At 47.2% G+C, this 21,666-nt stretch overlaps 1 protein-coding gene across 38 annotated transcripts in view; it reads left to right on the top strand.

Moving 5' to 3' along the window:
- ATXN7L1 (ataxin 7 like 1) overlaps nucleotides 1-21,666 on the top strand; it is a 269,394-nt gene that overhangs the window by 183,933 nt on the left and 63,795 nt on the right. For 7 of the 38 annotated variants that reach the window (XM_074035774.1, XM_074035768.1, XM_074035763.1 and 4 more), the window contains exon 1: nucleotides 439-718. The exons of 17 other annotated variants lie outside the window; for them this stretch is intronic. Coding sequence is in view for 4 of the 21 variants with exons in the window: in XM_074035752.1 (XP_073891853.1) it covers nucleotides 15,317-15,362 (46 nt within the window). In the remaining 17 variants the exon portion in view is untranslated. Of the gene's footprint in view, nucleotides 1-438; nucleotides 719-13,148; nucleotides 13,254-14,234; nucleotides 14,354-15,071; nucleotides 15,363-21,666 lie in introns of those variants that run through there. 14 more of the 38 variants (XM_074035775.1, XM_074035771.1, XM_074035759.1 and 11 more) reach the window with 3 other exon arrangements.

Below are 21,666 nucleotides of genomic sequence, written 5' to 3'. Positions count from 1 at the left end.
CCCAGATGTGCAGTAAAGCCTCCACATTTGCAACATCTAAGTCAATCTCTAAAAGATGCTTCAAGGAAGCACCCAGTTCCTTCTGCTAATAACTGCAGTGTGTCATGTGACACCTCCCCCTCCCCCAACCAGTTCTCTCTGAAAACTACCCACCCACCCCACCAATAAAGTAGCATGACGTCTGTCCTTCAGCTGCCAATATCTACATTTCCTTCAAGGTGGTAATCTTTTGCTTTTGTTATTTAAGTTCTTTTTTATTCTTAATTGTTACCCAATTGCTTTGGGGTTTGCATAAACAGTTAACGAAAACACCCGCACGAGGCAGCCAGTTCGCTTTCTGTGCTTGTTGTTCTTGGCACTGGGTCAGTTCTATGAACTTCTGGTGTCCAACTGGTAGGACCTGAAACTCTGTGTTTAACAAGTGCCTGTAGTCAAAACAGTTGGCGTGTGCAAGCACGGATAGCTGGTATTGACTGCAGCTGGTCAGCCGTCGGGCTGTGCACCGTGCAGAATACCGAATCACGTTGCTCTGTTTTGGGGCTGGGCTTTTGTTGTTGTTTAGTCGTTGCGATTTTTTTCCTCCTTTTTCTTTCTGTCTCTTTTTTTTTTTTTTTTTTTTAATGACATCCGTGCTAATGTGGATCGCGTCAGGTTCCAAAAGTACAACATGTTTACAGTCGTCGTAGCATCAGATTAAGTTGGCAGCCTGAGTCTCTCTGTAAGTGGTTTTAGTTTACATTTCTTCTTCTAGCAGGATGTTTTGCATAATTTTGCTGATCCTAGGTTATTTATAGACTTTTTTTGAAGAAACGGGGATGCATAAGAGTTTCTGTTCCAACTATGGAAAGTGAAATTTGTTTCTCCACTTAGAGAAACGGCAGTCTATGTGCAGCAGAGGGTTATTTTAGCTTCTGATGATTAATTTCTTAGGGGTCACTTGATAACATTTCAGAGAGTCCTAGGACGTGTTGTTTTCCTTTAGTCGTTCACAAACGGAGTAAAATGAAAGTAATGATGCCATTTCCTCTGGGGCGCTCCTCGAGGGTGGATGCAGTGATTGGGTATTGTTTCAAACGTCTGAAATGAGTTTACAGTGGTTGTTTTGTCAAACTGCCGCTAGCAGTGGCATTTGGTGACCCAAAACCTGCCCGAGGGCTAGTCTGCAGGACTCAGAGTCATGGGGGAGGGGACCGGAGGAAGGACAGACACAGGGAAGTTACTGGATCTTAGTTTGTCCCCACCTAAATGACAGTGATATGCAGATGTTTATCACATTTTTAAAAGGATGATTGACTGCAAGATGGCATACCGGCTCATGCTTTATCTGTGTGATTTTCTGGCCTGGTGGTAGCATCTTTGGGGGCCCATGTGCATGTTTTGAATAAGAACTAAAGCTTAGCGAAAACACTAAGCCAGAATTAGCACTCTATAAAAGGGTTTCCCGTAATATTTACTAGAACAGTTGGCTAAAAATTACCGTGCTTGGCCCACTGAATGGCTGTGTAATTAAATCAGCCCTTGATATCGTACCTTGAGCACCTCCCATCTCGGAGTCTGCAGCTCCTGGAATTTGCATGAGTAAGTAGCGCGTTCATCAGCATAATGAGTGTGGAGTCCCAGTCTAATGGTCCAGGAGAACCTTGTAAATGAGACACTTCATTGTGCCTCGGGTTAAATATTTTAAATTAAACAAATCGAAAAAGAAGGAGAAGACGACAAACATCATTTAGGCTTCACGGAAGGCCTTCTGAGGAGCGGGTCTGCTTAGAACCAGGACCTTGAGTCCCACACAGATGGGTCCATCCCCACCCCCAGCATCACATGAATGAGAATGGACAGTGAAAACGGAAATTTCCAAGGTGGTAAATGTGACCGTTAGGCTGAGGCTTGACATAGTTCTAACTGCTGAGTGCTGTCAAGAGAGGATTTCTTTTCTTCTCCATGTTTCTCTCATTCATATGAATGCTTTTTTTTTGCTGGGCACAGTGGCTCATGCTTGTAATCCCAGCACTTTGGGAGGTCGAGGCGGGCGGATCACCTGAGGTCGGGAGTTCGAGACCAGCCTGACCAACATGGAGAAACCCTGTCTCTACTAAAAATACAAAAAATTAGCTGGGTGTGGTGGCACATGCCTGTAATCCCAGCTACTCGGAAGGCTGAGGCAGGAGAATTGCTAGAACCCGGGAGGCAGAGGTTGCTGTGAGCCAAGATCGCACCATTGCACCCCAGCCTGGGCAACAAGAGCAAAACTCCATCTCAAAAAAAAAAAGTGCCTTGTCTCCTCTAACCTTGCAGAAAATAATGATGAGGCTTCCTTGCTTTAGGTCTTTGACGTTTAGAGTGTGTCCTGTGCTTTCTCACACTGACCCCACTAAGCTGGTGGGGGCCAAGTCCAGCCCTTTGGTCCTAGGAGGGAAAGCCTGGCTTTGAGGCCTGGCTCACACAGGGGAGCTGAGAAGCTAAAACTCAGGCTCGGACATGATCCATCGGACCTTCGCCTCCTCATGCCCCCATTTGCTGTGGGCTAACTAGCTATGACGTGATGCTAAGGGACTCTTTGTTCTAATTTGATTCAAACCTGCCCCTGTGTATGGGGCCTCTGTTCCACCTCCCTGTGCCTCCTCCGTGTGTCTGGTTGGGACCAGGAGGACTTTAGGCCCACCTTCGGAAGGTGTCAGGCTTGAGGTGTGTGTTGGTTTGTATGCATCTCAGCAAGGTATGATTATAGGGGCTCCCCCGGCTGTGTCAATAACCCCCACAGCCCAAGTGAATGGAAAGATGTGAAGAGAACCTAAAGGCCTTTTGTTGGAGCTAGGAGGAGTGGCAGTGAATACTGAAAGGCTTTTGCATTTGAATGAGCCAAACCCGCCCACCCTGCCATCCTTGGGAAAGTAAAGGCCCCTCAGCTCTGTCTCCTAGAGCACGTTGCCCCTCCCAGGCCCTCCAGACACTGGTCTGCCAATACCTTAGAAGCACCCTCCTTCCTCACTTTGATTCCTCCCTCCAGCCCAGCCCCAATGACATAGCTGCTGTTAAAACATAATTGATCCGGAGCAGCTGGGCCCCTTAGCAGCAGTGAGCATTTGTGAGCCCACCCCTTCTCTCTTGGACCCTGGGGAATGGTTCTGTCCACCCTACACTCCAGGAAGACCGAGGCACCCAGGCAGAACCTAGAGACCAGTGAATTCCCCGCCAAAGGCAGCACTGGGCCAGATGGTCTGTGTAATTTCGTCAAACCATTGAGAGTCTGCTAACAGTGACCTCACTTTGCCATTAGTCCATTCACCCCCAAGGTCTTGTCTTTTCTGGAACAACACCCATGACATATAGATTAATTAGAACGAGTAATCAGATTACTTTTTGGGTAAGAGGTGAAACAAGAAAGTAAGCTGATAAAAGGAGTTGGTCACTCCTAGACTATGGCCTGGAGTCATAACTTTTCAGACCAGCTACTCACACCTGCTCCTTGTACTTGTAGAGTACCTCAGCTTCAGGTCTTCAGGACAGGCAGACTTTGCCAGTTGTCAGCAATTAGGAGATTTGTCTCACCTTGACCTTGCTGTTACTGACCATGGGTTCTTGGGTACTCGGTGCAATAGAAATTGACATGAGGCCAAAAGAGCCTTCCCAGACAAGGCTTCATTGGAGCTTATGCCCGGGCATAAGGTAGAGAGAGAGAAATCCGTGACTGACCCTCTGAAAAGAGCCCATTGGGATTTTTTCTTCTTTTTTTTTTTAATTGGCACAGGGTCTTGCTCTGTGTTGCCCAGGCTAGAGTGCAGTGGCATGATCAGGGCTCACTGCAACCTCTACCTCCTGGACCCAGGTGATCCTCCCACCTCACCCTCCCAAGTAGCTGGGGCTACAGGCACATGCCACCATGCCCAGCTAAGTTATGTATTTTTAGTAGAGATGGGGGTTCCTCCATGTTCCCCATGCTGGTCTCAAACTCCTGAGCTCAAGCCATCCGCCCGCCTCAGCCTCCCAAAGTGCTGGGATTACAGGCATGAGCCACCGCACCCAGCCCCAGTTGAGATTTTTTTATTAGGTGAAGCACAGGAATTGATATCAGGGTAGGGTATGCAGGCTGGGCTGGGCAAAGCATGTGAGGGGGTAGGGTATGCAAGTCAATGTATCTGGTTGTGATGATTGTCTTGAGTCATGGGCCATCTGGTGGTCTGGCTGGCAACAACAAGGCTGTAAATCAGTTGTTCAGCATTCCTTCCTGAGGTGGGACACTCTGCAACCTTGGTTCCATATTTTGGATCTCTTAAGTCCAGTTCCTGGAATTATTTAAGTAAAAGGCATGGTTAAACATTATAAGAGCACCGAAGAACAATATAGAATAGCTGTTTTCTTTGTATGACTAAAGCCTTGGAGTGAGTGGGTATGGTGTCAGTGAGGTAGTGGTGTGGGTCTCGCGGTCAGTGGGAATGCATGAAAGAATGCTCTCGTGCGGGTAGCTGAAGCCAGGCTGCATTTCTGCTCTGTCACACTGCTCTGAAACACAGCCCAAGGAGGAGGATGCATCTCCTGGGCCTCTGCCTCCGTCCTGTACTTTTTCTCCCTGATCTGGTGAACTTGCATGGTTTTTAGGTGAACCAATTGTCTTGGTACGGTAGGGCTGTCATAACAAAATGAAACAGCCTGGGTAGCTTCAACAACCAAAGTTTATTTTCTCACAATTCTGGAAGCTGGAGGTCCAAGATTCAGGTGGCGGCAAGTTTGGTTTCTCCTGAGGCCTCTTCTTGGTTTGCAGATGGCTGCCCTCTTGCCGCCTCTTCATGTGATCCACCCTCTGGACTTGTGCCATTGTCGTCCCTTCCTTTGCTTAAGGACACCTATCCTATTGGATTAGGGCCCCATCCTAATGGCCTCATTTTAACTTAGTCACCTCTTCAAAGACTTTCTCTCCAAATGTGCTTATATTCTCAGGTACTAGGGATTAAGACTTCAACATATGAAGTCTGAAGTGGACAAATTTAACCCATAACACCAATTGACCAAGCCTGGTCCTGCCTCAGCCTCAGAACACTGCAGGAACCTCCATGGGGTACAGATTCATCTGTGAGTTTTTTCCTCTCATGCATCCGTTTATAGAACCAGGCACCATCTCTGTGTGGGTGCATAGTCAAAGGAAATGCAATGAGAGAAAGACAGGAATATGTTTAAAAGTCATCAGTGGCTATGAAAGTCTGAATTCGCTTTCATGTGGCTTATAATGATTCTTAGGTGACTGTGGCAGCCCACCTGTCTCAAGAGAGACTCTTATTAGGGATAGGTTGAGTAAGGGAAGCTTGTGGACCAGTAGGCTCCAGAAACGATGTCAGGAATTGTTACCTTCCCTTCTGGGCCCCTTCCCTCCCATCGCCTTTCTGGGCCAACTCCCTGATCTGTTAATAGATTCATTGGCATAAACCTCTCAGTGTCTTGCCAACAATTACATATAGATACAGACGGTGCCTGACTTACAATGGTTCGACTTATGATTTTTTGGTTTCAAGATGGTACAGAAGTGTCATGCATTCCGTAGAAACTGTACGTCAAGTACCCATGTAACCATTCTGTTTTTCATTTTCAATATAGTATGCAATACATTACATGAGATATTCAGCACTGTATTATAAAATAGGCTTTGTGTTAGGGGATTCTGCCCAACTGCAGCTTATGTTCTGAGCACATTTAAGATAGGGTAAGCTAAGGCTATGATGTTCAGTAGGTTATTGTATTCAATGCATTTTTTTTTTTTTTTTTGAGATGGACTTTCACTCTCGTCACCCAGGCTAGAGTGCAATGGTACAATCCTAGCTCACTGCAACCTCCACCTCCCGGGTTCAAGGGATTCTCCTGCCTCAGCCTCCCAAGTAGCTGGGATTACAGGCGCCCACCACCATACCCTGCTAATTTTTGTATTTTTAGTAGAGATGGGGTTTCACCATGTTGGCCAGGCCGGTCTTGAACTCCTGACCTCAGGTGATCCGCCTGCCTCAGCCTCCCAAAGTGCTGAGATTACAGGCATGAGCCACTGTGCCCGGCCCTTAAATGCATTTTTGACTTACGATATTTTCAATTTATGATGGGTTTATCCAGATATAATCCCATTGCAAGTCAGAGAGCATCTGTGTTTTTTTTTTTTTTTTTAATCTGCCCTTAGTGTTCATTCCCCCTGGAAGTTGGGAAACTAACCTTAGATGGATGAGGAGAGGAAAATTCATTTATGTTAGTTGTTGCCTCCCATCTTAATGCTGCTTTCTTCCCAGAGGCATGTGGTTGGCCATGCCATTTCCTCTCCTTCTTCCCCTGCTGTGGAATATCCTTGATCCTGAGATTCTAAAGGCCAACAGGTGGCCTGTGACCATGCTTTGCAAAATGTTTCCAAGATTGGTTTTTAGTGAAGACCGTTTCTTCCCTGAAGACACCAACATCCTCAGCTGGAGTGAGAACAGGGTTTCTGAGAGCCTGCCCTGAGAATGTCAGAGCCTAAAGCCTGGTGTTCTTAGAAACCGCCATCCATGATGGAAGCTCAGGGATTGACTGGGTCAAGTCATAGGGGAGCTAAAAGCAACCCTTGTGGCCCTTCATCACCTGCCGGTTCCCTGCTGCTAATACTCAGGTCCTGGTCTACAAGGGGACCCTGTAGAGAAAGTGTGTTCCCACAGGCTAAGGGGCCCCTCTGCGAGTATGGTAGGAAGACCCACTACTTTTTCTTTATAAAGCCAGCTTCGGCTTTGGTCTGAGATGAGAGAGGAGGTGATTGCTACCAGGAGAGGAGATCAGGAATCTCATTATCGAAGTAATCCAGCTGCTGTGTGCTGAAAGACCTGTTCCTCCTGGCAGCCTGAGTACATCTATAAGTTCCTCCTTGGCTTCTCAGGCAGGTTTCTGCCAATGGAAATGGTATCTTGACTTATTTATAACAGTAATCATCATACTATTCTTTTATGTTTGCATAGTCTGACTCAACTTTGAAACCTCTTTTACATGCCTCATGTCATTGACTCTTCCCTATAGCACAGGAGAGGGGAGGTACTGCTAACCTCAGAGCATGGACATTCTGGAAGGAGAGCCGGGATTTAGACTCCAGCTCTTAGATGTCAGTGCTCCTTCTATTGATTACAGCTTTCTAATGTCTGTATATGGTTGCCAGTAAGGAAGGTAGTTTGGGAATTGGAGAACCATTTATTATTGTTTTCTCTTCTCCATACTAAAGGCAGTGTTGGACTGCTCATTGTGTGTAATACCCTGCTTGAAGAGCTTCGCACTTAACCTTCACAACCAACAGTAAGAGGAGGCCTATCATTAGTCCCATTCGTCACAGTCACCCACGAGGTCCTACCAGGGAGATGAAGAAATGTGGGCCACATGAGACACCTGCCCTGAATGGCACATGGTTCAGTACAACCACACCTCAAAAGTGCTGTTCAAAGGCCACTGTTGCACCAAAGGATGTATCAAGTTGCCCGCTTGGGCCTGCCCTCTTCCATGTTGTATATGAGTACTTAGAAGAAGATTGGCATTGACGGCAGGCTGATCAAGTTTTCAGGTGGTAGATTTGGGAGGGAGAGAAGATTATGTTAATGAATCAGGGTCCAAAAAGATCTCAACAGACTGGTGCAGTAGACTGAATCCAACAAGATGACATTTTTAAAGGATACCTGTGGATCTGCAGCTTGGCAGCAAAATGTGTGAAATAAAACTTAGAGATGAGGCAGCTATCAGAAATAAAAAATCTAGATTGGATCTCTGGCTGCATTAATAGGAGAATAATGTCTAGAACAGATCTGTAGGAGCTGGTCAGACCCCACCTGTAATGCTCTCCCTTCTGAGCTCCATGGTCTGTGAAGAACAAGGGGAGCCAAGAGAACCGAGATTGAGGAGTAATTAAAATGATGTTTTGTAAGGAATCGCATAAAAAGACATCTCAGGATGTTTAGCCTGAGAGAAGGAAGTTTCAAGGAACAAATATTTGGCAAGATGTTCCATGGAAGGGTGATTAGAGTGGTTCATAGTGACTCCCACAACGCAGACATGGGAATCGTGAGTGGTCATTACACGGGAGTTTGGCATAAAAGAGAACTCTCCAACAGTCGGGACTGAACTCGGGAGGTGCCACTAAACTGGCACACCGCTTACCTGGCTCACCGCTTACCTGGCACACTGCTTACCTGATGCACCACCCTAGATGGAGCCTGCAGTGAAGCCGTGCCTGGCAGACCCTGGGCAGGAGTGTGGGTGAGCGACTGCACTCCTAGAGAAGGGGGCCTGCAGAGAATGGTTACCTGTGAGTTTTTTCTTGCCAGTTGCGAGTCTGTTAGTCCCAGCTTCAAGGTCTAAGACCTGAGTCCGTGGGAGAATGATGATCTGTTTATGGAAATGGCAGCTGTATCAGGGATGAACGAGCAGGTTGGCAAGAGGAAGAGCTGTGCCTCACTGTCCCATTTGTAAATAGCTAGTGGAGCCTGTGTTCATGTGTGTGTATGTGCGTGTGTTTGCGTGTGGTGGTGTTGGTAGTGGTAGTCGTTTGAATTCAGGGGTTTTTTTTGTTTGTTCTGAGACGGAGTCTCGCTCTGTCACCCAGGCTGGAGTGCAATGGTACAATCTCAGCTCACTACAACCTCCACCTCCCGAGTTTAAGCGATTCTGCCTCAGCCTCCTGAGTATCTGGGATTACAAGTGTGCACCACTGCACCTGGCTAACTTTTGTATTTTTTAGTAGAGACAAGGTTTCACCATGTAGGCCAGGTGGGTCTTGAACGCCTGACCTCAAGTGATCTGCCCACCCCGGCCTCCCAAAGTTCTGGAATTACAGGCGTGACCCACTGCATCTGACCCTGAATTCAGGTTTTCTTTATTTTATGAAGTAAAGGCACTAAAAACAAAACAATACCCCCTAAAGAGTAACAAAGCACCACAACCAATCTATCTTCATTATCGATACGTAAAGGAGATTCTAACACAGAAATGTAGGGAGGACGTAAACTCAGAAAAATCTGTATGTGCATGTGCATGTATATGCGTGTGTGTGTTTATGTATCACATTGTTTCAGACAACACTTCTTTGTAGACCCAAATTGGTAGCATTAGTGTTTGGGAACTGCTGTCTTAGAGTGCCTGTTTGCTGTATCCTGCTGGCTGCCTTAATTACCTTAACTTAAAAATTACCTCCTTTAAGTGATTTCAGAAAGGGTTTTAAAGGTAACTCAGTTATCTTGAAACTAATTGTTCTGCTGTAGATTATCCTTGCTCTTACTTTCTGCAGGCTTTTTAAAAATTTGGATGAAATTCACAAAACATAAAGCTAACCGTTTTAAACCGAACAATTCAGTGGCATTTAGTACATTGGCAATATTGTGCAACCACCACTTCTATCTAGTTCCAAAATGTTTCATCACACTTCAAAATAAAACCTCATACCCATTAAGCAGTTATTCCGCCTCCCCCGCCACATACAGCCCCTGCTAATCACCAATCTGCTTTTTGTATCTGTGGATTTACCTATTCTGGACATTTCATTTAAATGGAATCATACTATATATATGTGTGTGTGTGTGTGTGTGTGTGTGTGTGTGTGTGTGTGTGTGTGTATGACCTTTTGTGTCTGGCTTCTTTCATTTATCATCATGTTTTTGAGACTCATTTGTGTTGTAGCATGTATCATGCTTCATTCCTTTTTATGGCTGAGTATTCTTTTATTGTATGTATGTAGCACAATTTTTGTTTATCCACTCATCCATGGATGAGCATTTGGGTTGTTTCCAATTTTTTGGCTCTTATGAATAGAGCAGCTATGAACATTTGTGGACACGGATTTGTGTGAGTATCTGTTCTCAGTTCCTTTGGATATATACCTAGGAGTGGAATTTTGGTCAGTATGGTAATTCTGTATTTAACTTTTTTATTAAAAAAATTAATTGTGGTGAAATATGCTTAATGTGAAATTTACCCACCTTAATTTTTAACGTACAGTTCTGTGGCATTAAGTATCTTCACATTGTTTTGCAACCATCACCACCATCCTCTCCTGAACTCTTTGTTTTTTGTTTTGTTTTGTTTTTTGAGACAGGGTCTCGCTCTGTCACCCAGGCTGGAGTACAGTGATCTGGGCTCACTGCAACCTCCGCCTCCTGGGTTCAAGCGATCCTCCCACCTCAGCCTCCCCAGTAGTTGGGACTACAGGTACACACCACCACGCCCAGCTAATTTTTGTATTTTTTGTAGAGAAAGGGTTTTGCCGTATTACTCAGGCCGATCTCAATCTCCTGACTCAAAGTATCCTCCTGCCTCGGCCTCTCAAAATGCTGGGATTACAGGTGTGAGCCACTGTGCCCAGCCCTCTCCTGAACTCTTTATCTTGCAAAACTGAAACTCTGTACCCACTGAATAATAACTCTCTATTCCTTCTCCCTTGCAACCCCTGAAAACCGCCATTCTGTCTATGAATTTGACTATCTCGAGTACCTCATATAAGTGGAATCATACATTACTTTGTCTTTTAGTGACTGGATTATTTCACTTAGCATAGTGTCCCCAAAGTTTATCCAGGTCGTAGCATGTGTCAGAATTTCCTTTTTATGGCTGAATAACATTCCATTATAGGATTCTCCATTCATTGACAGACACTTGAGTTGCTTCCACCTTTCGCTATTGTGAGTAATACTGCTATGAATGTGGGTATACAAATATCTTTGAGATACCAATTCTTTTGCATATATATCCAGAAGTGATATTGCTAGATCGTGTGATCATGTGCTGACTCTATTTTTAATTCTTTGAGGAACTGCCATACTCGTCTTCCACAGTGGCTGTACCATTTTACATTCCCACCAACAGTGCACAAGGGATCCAACTTCCCCACATCCTCACCAAGACTTGTTATTTTCATCGTTTGTTAACATCTATCCCAGTGGGTGTGAAATGATACCTCACTGTGATTTCGATCTGCATTTCCCCAATGACTAGTGACTGGAGTCATTAGTGGGCACCACCACACCCAGCTAATGTTTGTATTTTTAGTAGAGATGGGGTTTCAACATATTGGCCAGGCTGGTCTCGAACTCCTGACCTCGTGATCCACCTGCCTCAGCCTCCCAAAGTGCTGGGATTACAGGCGTGAGCCACCACGCCCGGCCCTTTGCCCATTTTTAAATTAGATTGAGCCTGCCTGTTTTTGTATTTAGAGTTACGGTTCTAAACTTGCTGCTCTTCAGAAGCTAGAGTAAATATTGCATCTTATTATCCTAAGCCACATGTTTGCTGAGAACTTAGGCTACTTCAGGTGTAAGGCTACCAAGAGCCTACACAGGCACCAGAGATGAGGAGGGAGAGCAGGGCTGCAAGAGGCAGGGGCCAATGCTTTAGAAGGTCCAGATTGCTCTGGGAAAGCTGGCCCAAGGGCAGCCGTTGCCATCTCTGTCCTCCAGGTCATCCTGGAACTCTTTGCAGAGATACTAGGAAAGCAACTCACGTTTGTCTCTGGAAAGACTCAGGTTCCCAGGCCTCGGGCCTGCCCTTTCATCTGTGTTTCTTCTAAGTATTGCAACATCCAGCAGGCCTCTATTCCACAGTCCCCTGGGTGAGGGGAATGTGCCCAGGGGCCCTTGACCTGCTAGCCTGGGATCGGGGAACAACGCCCACAGCCTAACTCTTGGGAACAGACAATCTCCAGCCAAAGCTGCAAATGACTGAAAACGAGGGCTGGTCAGATGGGTGGTCAGCTTATACCCCCTCGACACCCCCCCCACACTACATTCCAAACAAATGGAACTGTGGAAACTAGTTCTGCTTTGCCAGCCAGCACAGCTCCCTCCCAGTCTGAAACCGATGAATTCTCCTCAATTCTGGGAAGAAACTCTCTCAACAAGAGGGGAAAAGGAAGCCAAGAACCCAGAAGTCCAGTCATGTTCTCCCTGAATAATTCTCCCACGGGGGACTCACTGTCTCTGGCTTTGGTTATGTTTTCAAGTGACTGAAGGGATGGTCCCCACAGGAGACCGTCTTACATAGGCAGTCATTATAATGACCTGTCTAATCTCTCTAATGCCTAGTAGGCTCTGCCTAGCTTGTGGTGATGGGAGGAAGCATGTGAGCATGATGTGAGGGGGTGCTGGCTCCCCACAGTCCAGAATTCTCCAGGAAAGTCATACTTCTGAGTCTTGGAAAACTTTGTATCTTAAAGGTTTAATTTTTTTTTTTTTTTTTTTTTTTTTTACTAAAAGGCACGTACCCCTTAGCTAGGGTTGATTTAATATTCATCAGGTAATAACCAGGTTTTACAAAGAAATGTTGGATGCCACACAGGAGAGGTTCTAGTAGAAGATAAAGATGCACAAAACATACTTTGCCACTGTTTTTTTTTTTTTAATTGAGGTGAAATTTGCATCACAGAAAATTAACCATTTTAAAGTGTACAATTCAGTAGTATTGAGTACATTCACAATGTTGTGCCACCATCACCCCCAAAGGAGACCCTGTGCCCATTAAGCCATCACTCCCCCACCTTCTTTTCCCAGCCTGCCCCTGACAACCGCGAGTCTGCTTTCTGTCTGTATGTTTTTACCTATTCTAGACATTTCATATAAAGGGAATCATATAACATGTGGCCTTTGTGAACCATTGTTTTGGTAGGCATTCTCCCCCCTCCAAGTCTACTGTCCTTGGCCAAGATCAGGGACTAAACTTTCTAAATATCCAGAATGAATGAAAGCTCCCTGCTTAAATCAATAGTTCTAACAACCCACAAAAGTATTTTCCAATCATTATAATGACCTCTCTACTCTCTCTAAGGCATAGTGCTAGGTAATGAAGTGGACTCTGCCTATCAGGATGGACAAGCCCTGAGCGAAGGGGGAGTGGGTAAGGCCTGAGGTGTCTCCAGGCTGCCTGGGGACCCGGGACCCAGGCCAGACAAGCAGCAGCTCCGGGGCTGCCGGAAGGCCCAGCCCTGCACACACAGCGCTGGCTCTCATGCACCTCTGAGGAGCCTGCTGCCTCTGACCACACCTTGTGTGTGCGGTTCAGGAATACCCAAGTTCATCCGCCAAATTCAGGATACAACCCTGACTGTTCCGGGCTTTTCTTTCTGCCTTTCCCTAATCTCGTCTGGGCGTGCTCTCTTAAAGGGGAAGTGGTGCGTTCTGACTGGCCAGGGCCCTCATCCAGGAGCCAGGAAACGTCTACTACCACGAGTCGCGTTGCCCAGCGTGTCACTGGCTCAGCCTCCTTATCCAAACGGCAAGGCAGCCTCCCCGGGATGTGTAAGTGTGAGCGCAGGGCACGAGGGCCACACAGGACGGCGTGGGGCTGGGCGCAGGTCACGGAACAGAGATCCTGGCAGGCGGATCATGCTGGCAGCCCACAAGCCATTTAGCAAGATGAGTGTTAGCATAGACAGTGCTCTCGGTCTGTGGGCTGGAGCTGGAGCCGAGACAGGGCTGAGGCGGGGAGCGGGGAGAGTAGCTGCCTCAGAAAGAGGTCAGAAGTAGGAGGCTGGGTTGGGGACCAGTCTATTTTGGACAGCCCTTCTGGAGGCACCAGCCTCCGGCCTGAAAAGGAGTGGAGTGGAAAATTTTCTAGCACACCTTTCAGAGCACCGGGAAGCCAGCTGCAATGAACCTTCCTGGCGTGTCAACCCCACCTCCCCATGTTTATGTCCGTGTATTATCTACTCAGTGCACTTACCTACTCAGCCATTGTGTTTCTTTGTTGTTTTTATATGTACTTTGTGTTAAGACATGTTCAGGGTCCTTTCTATTCAAACTGTACAAATTGCTTGAAACTAGCACCCTGGTTTTTTCCTTCTTTCCTGTCCTCAGTGGTCCTTGTCCAGTGCGTGCACACTGCAGGCCCTGAATCAACTCGGGCAGCTGGCCCACAGGTGGACCGACCAGCTCACTAGGATGCTGGGTGGCGTGTCTGGCTGGTTTCCAGCTAGGGCTCTGTTTCCTGTGTGCCCAGAGAAATCAAGGGGAAAATGCACACCCACTCACACACACAGTCAGTTCCTAACTAAATGCCACAAGACTGGTGGCAGGAAAATAGACCTTTTGCTGTGTTTTAGGTCCCTTTCTGTCCTGTGGTTTTGTTTGTGTGGTAGCGATGGTTGATCTTAAATCATGTAAAAAGTTTTGTTTTCACCAAAATAACTCAGACCTTTTGCTTATAAAGACGGGAGAGAGAAGGGGGCCAGAAAGGAAAAAAAAAAAAAAGTATGTGTGTCTGTACGCATATGTTGACAGGGCATAACCACACCCTACTTCAAGACAACTTCCTGTTTGCCGCTGCCAACTGCCACTCCAAGGAGAACAGAAATGGTTCCGTTATTAGTGGCTGCTGTGGGACCACGACAGTCTGTGGGGTGAGTGGCTCTGAGTGACACCATGAGCTTAGCAGTAGTGGAGACTTTTCACCTTCTCTTGTAAGAGACCATGGCCCTGTGCTGTTGAAAGTAGACGCTGGTACAGTAGAAATAAAGCAGTGGTGGCCTCTCCTATCAGCCTGTGGTCCTTAAACAGTGTGCTCCCATAGGATTCTTGTAAGTGCAATAATTTAATTCAGGGGCAGGGAGAAGTCTGAGAACTGCCTACCGAGGAAAGCTACTACCTGCGTGTGTGTTTTTAATGGACATTTTCATGTATCAGGGGAAGTTAACATTAAGCGCCTCCTGTGAGTTGGCACTGTGGTAGCCACCCCACGTGTTAGCAATCCTCCCAACACCCGTTTATTCCACAGTGAATAGAGGGAGTGTTCTTGAGGGTGAAACCCTGTGCTAAACACAGGAGATAAAAGAGTAAACAGGACACCTGCCCTCCAGGTGTGTCCAGGCACAGGACACTTAGACCAGTAAACCAGTAATTACAGCGTGTGATGTGTGCGAAGATGAGGGACTCAGTGTGCTCGAGGGGCACCTGTCCTGTTGTAACTCCATGACGTGTGTATTACTGTCCCCATTTTACAGGAAAGGAGACTGGGGCTCAGGGGGTTAAGTTATTTCCCCAAGTCCCAGAGCTAATGAGTGACAGAGCTGGGATTTGAGCCCAGATCTTTCTGATTCTAAAGACAGCAGTGTTTGGTCCGCATTTCCAGTGACTCCCAAAGCTCATGGAGCATGAAAATCACCTCAGGACCTTTTTAAAAAATCACAGATTTGGGGGCCCTGGCCCTGGTGTCCAAAAGTGAAGAAGTCCCTGCTGCACTGTGTGTTCTCTGATGTGGAAGTGCAGCCTGGCACCTGCTCTGCCTCCTGCAGCCAGGATCCTCCCTCCACGGGGCCTGGCAAGCCATGAAGCCTTAGCTCAAGGCACCAGGGCAAAGGCCACTGATGCTGCCTCAAGACAGCATTGGGAAGATTCGGTCCAGCGGTTCAGGTATTTTTATTTATTTATTTTAAAATTTCAGCTTTTAGATTCAAGGGTTTAGATTCAATTCAGCTTTTAGATGTGCAGGTTTTCAGGTGTGTTTTTTGGGGTTTTTGTTTTGTTTTGTTTTTGAGACAGAGTCTCACTCTGTCGCTCAGGCTGGACTGCAGTGTCACAGTCTCGGTTCATTGCTACCTCTACCTCCCAGATTCAAGCGATTCTCCTGCCTCGGCTTCCTGAGTAGCTGGGATTATAGACACGTGCCACCACACCTGGCGAATTTTTGTATTTTTAGTAGAGACGGAGTTTTCCCATGTGGGCCAGACTGGTCTTGAACCCCTGACCTCAAGTGGTCCACCTGCCTTGGCCTCCCAAAGTGCTGGGATTACAGGTGTGAGCCACCATGCCCAGCCATTTTATCAGGTATTTTAAACATTGGGAATCCCAGCTCATGGATCTTCTCCCTAAGATCCTGGAGTCTGTGGCTCCCCCTGTGCCCGGGTCCAGCTGTCTGCCATACCTGTCTCATCAGCGCTCTGGGGGTTATGAGGTCAGCTGTGTCATCCTAAGGTAGAATTCAACAGCTTGTCTGCAAGCTGGAGGCCCCCAGTTTTCACCAAAGCTGTGGTGACTCCTGTGTTTAAACGCATGTGACTTGTGCGGTCTGTGTTTGTGGTTTTGAAGGGGGCTACTCTGATGGATAAGTTCAGTGGCGTGCATGTGGAGTCCTTGTCAACCCCTCTGCTACCACTGGGCCCAGACAGTGGAGCAGATAGAGCCATAAAAGGTCTAATGTTATGAAGAGGATTGTGGCTCTGGCTCCAGGTGGAGTCCGGCAGACTCAGGTCCTTCGGGCAGCAGCCTGCCTTCTGAGGGCCACATCCGTTTCCCCTGCACTCAGAGTGACAACTGTGGCAACAAGCCAGGATCTGGAGAGTGCTGTTCCCTGAGCACAGGAAGCCCTCTGATGACAAAGGTCTAGCAGTGACAGCAACCTATTGTATCATCACTGTAATAGCCCAGTGTCTGACACATGGTAGGTGCCAAGGAAATGCTAAGAAAAAAAAAAAAATAGTGAATGAATGAAATAGGTTTCATTTTAACCCATATTTTTGTCTCTTTCCTACCTTTGTATTTGCACCTGCTTTCTCTCCTCTGCCTTTTCTGCTTAAGGATATGTTAGTGTTTTGTTGCTGTTGTTGTCTGTTTTTATCTTTCTTCTTGGATGGACTTAAACAGCTTTAACAAATTTCCTCATCACCATGTATTTATCAACTGCTTTTCTTTTTTTTTTTTTTTGAGACGGAGTCTCGCTCTGTCGCCCAGGCTGGAGTGCAGTGGCCGGATCTCAGCTCACTGCAAGCTCCACCTCCCGGGTTTTACGCCATTCTCCTGCCTCAGCCTCCCGAGTAGCTGGGACTACAGGCACCCGCCACCTCGCCCGGCTAGTTTTTTGTATTTTTTTAGTAGAGATGGGGTTTCACTGTGTTAGCCAGGATGGTCTCGATCTCCTGACCTTGTGATCCGCCCGTCTCGGCCTCCCAAAGTGCTGGGATTACAGGCTTGAGCCACCGCGCCCGGCTGCTTTTCTTTTCTTTTTTTTTTTTTTTTTTTGAGACAGGGTCTCATTCTGTCACCAGGCTAGAGTGACAGTGGCGTGATCTCGGGTCACTGCAACCTCCGCCTCCCAGGTTCAAGCAATCCTCCCACCTCAACCTCCTGAGTAGCGGGGATTACAGGCATGCACCACCACGCCTGGCTAATTTTTCTGTATTTTTAGTAGAGATGGGGTTTCACCATGTCGGCCAGGCTGGTCTCAAACCCCTGACCTCAAGTAGTCCGCCCACCTTGGCCTCCCAAAGTGCTGGGGTTACAGGAGTAAGCCACCACACCTGGCCTCAAATATTTTTCTTTAAGTAGTATTAGTCTCTACATACTATTTGTGCCATTTTGAATTTCCTTGTGGATGTGAGTGTACCATTTTGCTTACATTTTCTTAGGTTGAAATAACTCTCTCACCTGTCTCCTACCAATTGCTTTATTATGGATTATTCAGGTCATTTGTAGTATTTTTTTTTTTTTTTTACTATGTAGTAAACAGTGCTGAGAGTATCTTTGAACTTTTTTTTTTCCCTTTGGGATGTTTCCTGGAGGTCTATTTTCCAAACTAACACTACCAGATTACCAGATAAAAGGCTATGGATGCTCTTTAGTTCCTGTTATTATCACCAGGTTGCTCTCCAGAAAAATGTAATCCCTTGAAAGTACCGCTGGCAAGGTGTGCATGTGCTTGTCTCCCCACAGATTCTATTTCTGTGGTTTTCCCTTTTAGCTAGGCTAGGTGTCTTGTGAGGGCATCCCTGGGGGCTGATGGAAGTATTTCAGGGCCCTGGAAACCCCCTGGGACTCCCCAGATCCTGCCCAATAGTGGTGATGCCAGAAATTTGCACCTTAGTATAAATGACAAATGAGGAGGAGGAAGGGGGAATGCCACCACAGGGGAAAAGTTAAAAAGGATCCTAAGTTACATGACTTCATAGCAGCTCTGGAATGGGAAGTGCCCTTGTAAGAATCATCCCAGTTGCATTTCTAAAGTGTGGAGGGAAGAGAACGTCCCAGGCAGGGTGGCATGGTAGAAAGGGCATTGGCTCTGGGGCCGGGCAAGCCTGGGCTTTCCTGCCAGCTGCTGAGGTCTGCGTGACCTTGGTCTTGTTTCACAATCTTGCTAAGCTTTAATTTCCCCATCTGATATCTAAGAAGGAAAAAAAAATAGTAATTTCCCCATCTATAACAAGGCAATTAACGGTCTCATACCACATGGTAGGGTTGTTGGGTAGATGAGCTGGTGAGTGAAAAGCAGCTTGCACGGTGCCTGATGTATAGTAGGTACTCAAGAAAGGCTGCTTTCCCTCCTGACTGAATGAATGTGCATGGGGTGACCAGATGACCAAAAAACCATCCCAGAGTCCCAGAGCCTAGGGATTTGGGAACCGAGCCGGCATTGGCATGAGCAGTGTAGACTACAGGCCCACACTCATATTTGTCAAAAGAACTTAGTGCTCCAGATAGTTCATGTTGCCCAGCAGTGGGTAGGAGGTGAAGAGGGGTAAAGAAGACCTAGTATAACCTGTGCTTAAGGAACGCCTCCTCGGCTCGTCAGCCGTGCGATCTTTTAAAGAGGTACTGCAGTCTGAGAAGGGAACGGGCACTCCAGAAAAGCTCACAAGCACTCCTGGCACGGGAACTGCTTGGCACAGCTCTGCCTGCATTCGCCGCCTGTCCTATCACCTGACTTTCCTGTGTCTTCATTTCCTCCTCTGCTGAGCAAGGCTGATTCAATATCCCCTTCTAACCACCATGACAGTAAGTTTAGTATCTAACTATGATGGTGACAAATGAGACCACAGGCTCAGGTTCTAGCCCCAGCTCCTCCACTTACTAGTCTTATGACTCTGGGCAAGTGTCTCAAATACAGTCTGTCTGCATTTCCACAACTGTAAACTGGGGGGAATCGTTGCCTCACCAAGCGGCTGTAAGTACAGCTGGCCTGGCTCCTGGCACGGATCCCAGTGCCAAGGTGCCAGCCCTGCCTCTCTCTCCAACTCCAGTTTACTTTTGGAAGAAGGTCCCTTGGAAATCAGGGTGTTTATAGGCAGCATCCTGACTACAGCTACGAAAGCAGATTGATCCCACTGATGAGATAGAAGCTGGCTAATGACTTGCCAAGCACCTGCCCTCAAAAGTGGGGGCTGAAGGAGACTCCATGCTGTCAAGTGAGTACGCCAGGTGCTGGCCTAAGCCCAAGTGTGCTTACACAACCATGGCAGGCCACGAGCGACTGTGGTGCTCAAAGTCTATTGGGAGGGGGTTGGTCCCTTAAAAGCCATATTGGAAAATTCCCAACAAGTTCTTTCTAAAAATGGTTCAGGGAGCCACCTTGAGTGTTTGCGGCCGGCTCAGCCATTCATGAGGCATCTGTGCTAAGGTTTTAAATGCAGGACACTGATGCTGCAAGTATGAAAATACCTCTGTGAATAAGCATATGGGGAAGGGAACACTGAATTTTTACTGAAATAGAATTGCCTGAGAACCTGATGGATTTTATCTTCAGAGAGTGAGGGGAGCAAACTAGAGACACCAGGGCTCCCCACGCCTATCAGATTTTTGGGATGCTGAGAGCTGGTGTCTGCAAGCTCCTTGCCTGGCTGATCTCTAGGACTGCCCCTGGAGTTGCACCTGGATGTTTAAGGAGGCTGCGGGGAAGCAGGTGGTCTTGAAACAGTCAGTTGCCGAGACCTTGGCCTGGACTTCCTGTGGTGGAAATGCACAAAAGTAAAAGGGTTTGACTTTTCATTTCTTTGGTAGCAGGGCCCCCCAACTCTTTGTGGTTGAGGTCTCAGGCAATGGTATGAGCTGCTGACTGGCACCTGCCAGCTGCCTAACACCTAAAAGATGTTTCTTCCTCTCCCTAGCGGAGTCAGGTGCCCTGCTGAAACGCCCAGAGGCAGTGGGAAAGGAGAAGTCTCGCTGGTTCTTTCAGGCTCCTCCTATCTGTAGCAGAATCTTCCAGGATTCCAAGGTGGTAGAGCCCAGAGTTAAGATAGGGGCTCTGAAAACATCCCCAGATCTGATGTTTTCTAGCTCTGTGACCTTAAGCAACTCATTGTATCTCTGAGCCTCAGGAATTATACCTCAAGGAAATAATTGTAAATCACTTTTTAAATCAGTTTTTTGAAAGACAAATAGGGCCGGGCCCGGTGGCTCACGCCTGTAATCCCAGCACTTTGGGAGGCCCAGGCGGGCGGATCACGAAGTCAGGAGATTGAGACCATCCTGGCTAACACGGTGAAACCCCGTCTCTACTAAAAATACAAAAAATTAGCCGGGCGCGGTGGTGGGTGCCTGTAGTCCCAGCTACTCGGGAGGCTGAGGCAGGAGAATGGCATGAACCCGAGAGGAGGAGTTTGCAGTGAGCGGAGATCACGCCACTCACTCCAGCCTGGGCGGCAGAGCGAGACTCCGTCTCAAAAAAAATAAAATAAAATAAAAGACAAATAGTAGGTCGACAGTGAGAGAATAGCTAAATAATCTACAGCACATTAATGATTGAATATTACCTAATGGTTTAAAATAGCAAGTATATGGGAATTTCATATGTATATGCAGAATAATGTTAGTTGACAAGGAATAGTCCAAAATATCCATTGATTACAGCTTTGTTAATAAAACTTACCTGTAGAAAGAGAAGCTAGTAATGCCTCTCATTTTTTTGGGCGGGGGGCCGGAGGGACAGAGCTTCACTCTGTTGCCCAGGCTGGAGTGCAGTGACACGATCTCGGCTCACTGCAGCCTCTGCCTCCCAGGTTCAAGTGATTCTTCTGCCTCAGTCTCCTAAGTAGCTGGGATTACAGGCGCCCGCCACCACGGCCTGCTAATTTCTGTGTTGTTTTTTTTTTTCTTTTTTTTTGAGGCGGAGTCTCGCTCTGTCGCCCAGGCTGGAGTGCAGTGGCGCGATCTCAGCTCACTGCAAGCTCCGCCTCCCGGGTTCACGCCCTTCTCCTGCCTCAGCCTCCCGAGTAGCTGGGACTACAGGCGCCGCCACCGCGCCCGGCTAGTTTTTTGTATTTTTTAGTAGAGACAGGGTTTCACCGTGTTAGCCAGGATAATTTCTGTAGTTTTAGTAGAGACGGGGTTTCACCATGTTGGTCAGGCTACTCTCAAATTCCTGACCTTGTGTTCCCGCTTCAGCCTCCCAAAGTGCTGGGATTACAGGCATGAGCCATCGCGCCCAGCTGTGCCTTTCTTAAGGTATTGTAAGAACGAAATGCTATAAGGTAAGACTGCCTGGCGCATAGGAAAAAAAATTCTTTTTTTTTTTTTTTTTTTTTGAGACAGAGTCTCGCTCAGTCGCCCAGGCTGGAGTGCAGTGGCACGATCTCGGCTCACTGAAAGCGCCGCCTCCCGGGTTCACGCCGTTCTCCTGCCTCAGCCTCCCGAGTAGCTGGGACTACAGGCGCCGCCACCAGGCCCGGCTAGTTTTTTGTATTTTTTAGTAGAGATGGAGTTTCACTGTGTTAGCCAGGATGGTTTCGATCTCCTGACCTCGTGATCTACCCGCCTCAGCCTCCCAAAGTGCTGGGATTACAGGCGTGAGCCACCGCACCCGGCCTTTTTTGTTTTTTTTGTTTTTTGTTTTTTGTTTTTTGTTTTTTGAGACAGTGTCTCACTCTGTCACTCAGGCTGGAGTGCAGTGCAACAATCTCAGCTCTCTGTAGCCTTGACCTCCCAGGCTCAAGCGATCCTCCCACCTCAG

Source organism: Macaca fascicularis, chromosome 3 (genome assembly GCF_037993035.2).
Source record: "Macaca fascicularis isolate 582-1 chromosome 3, T2T-MFA8v1.1".
NCBI lineage: Eukaryota > Metazoa > Chordata > Mammalia > Primates > Cercopithecidae > Macaca > Macaca fascicularis.
This window is presented reverse-complemented; position numbering and strand designations above follow the sequence as displayed.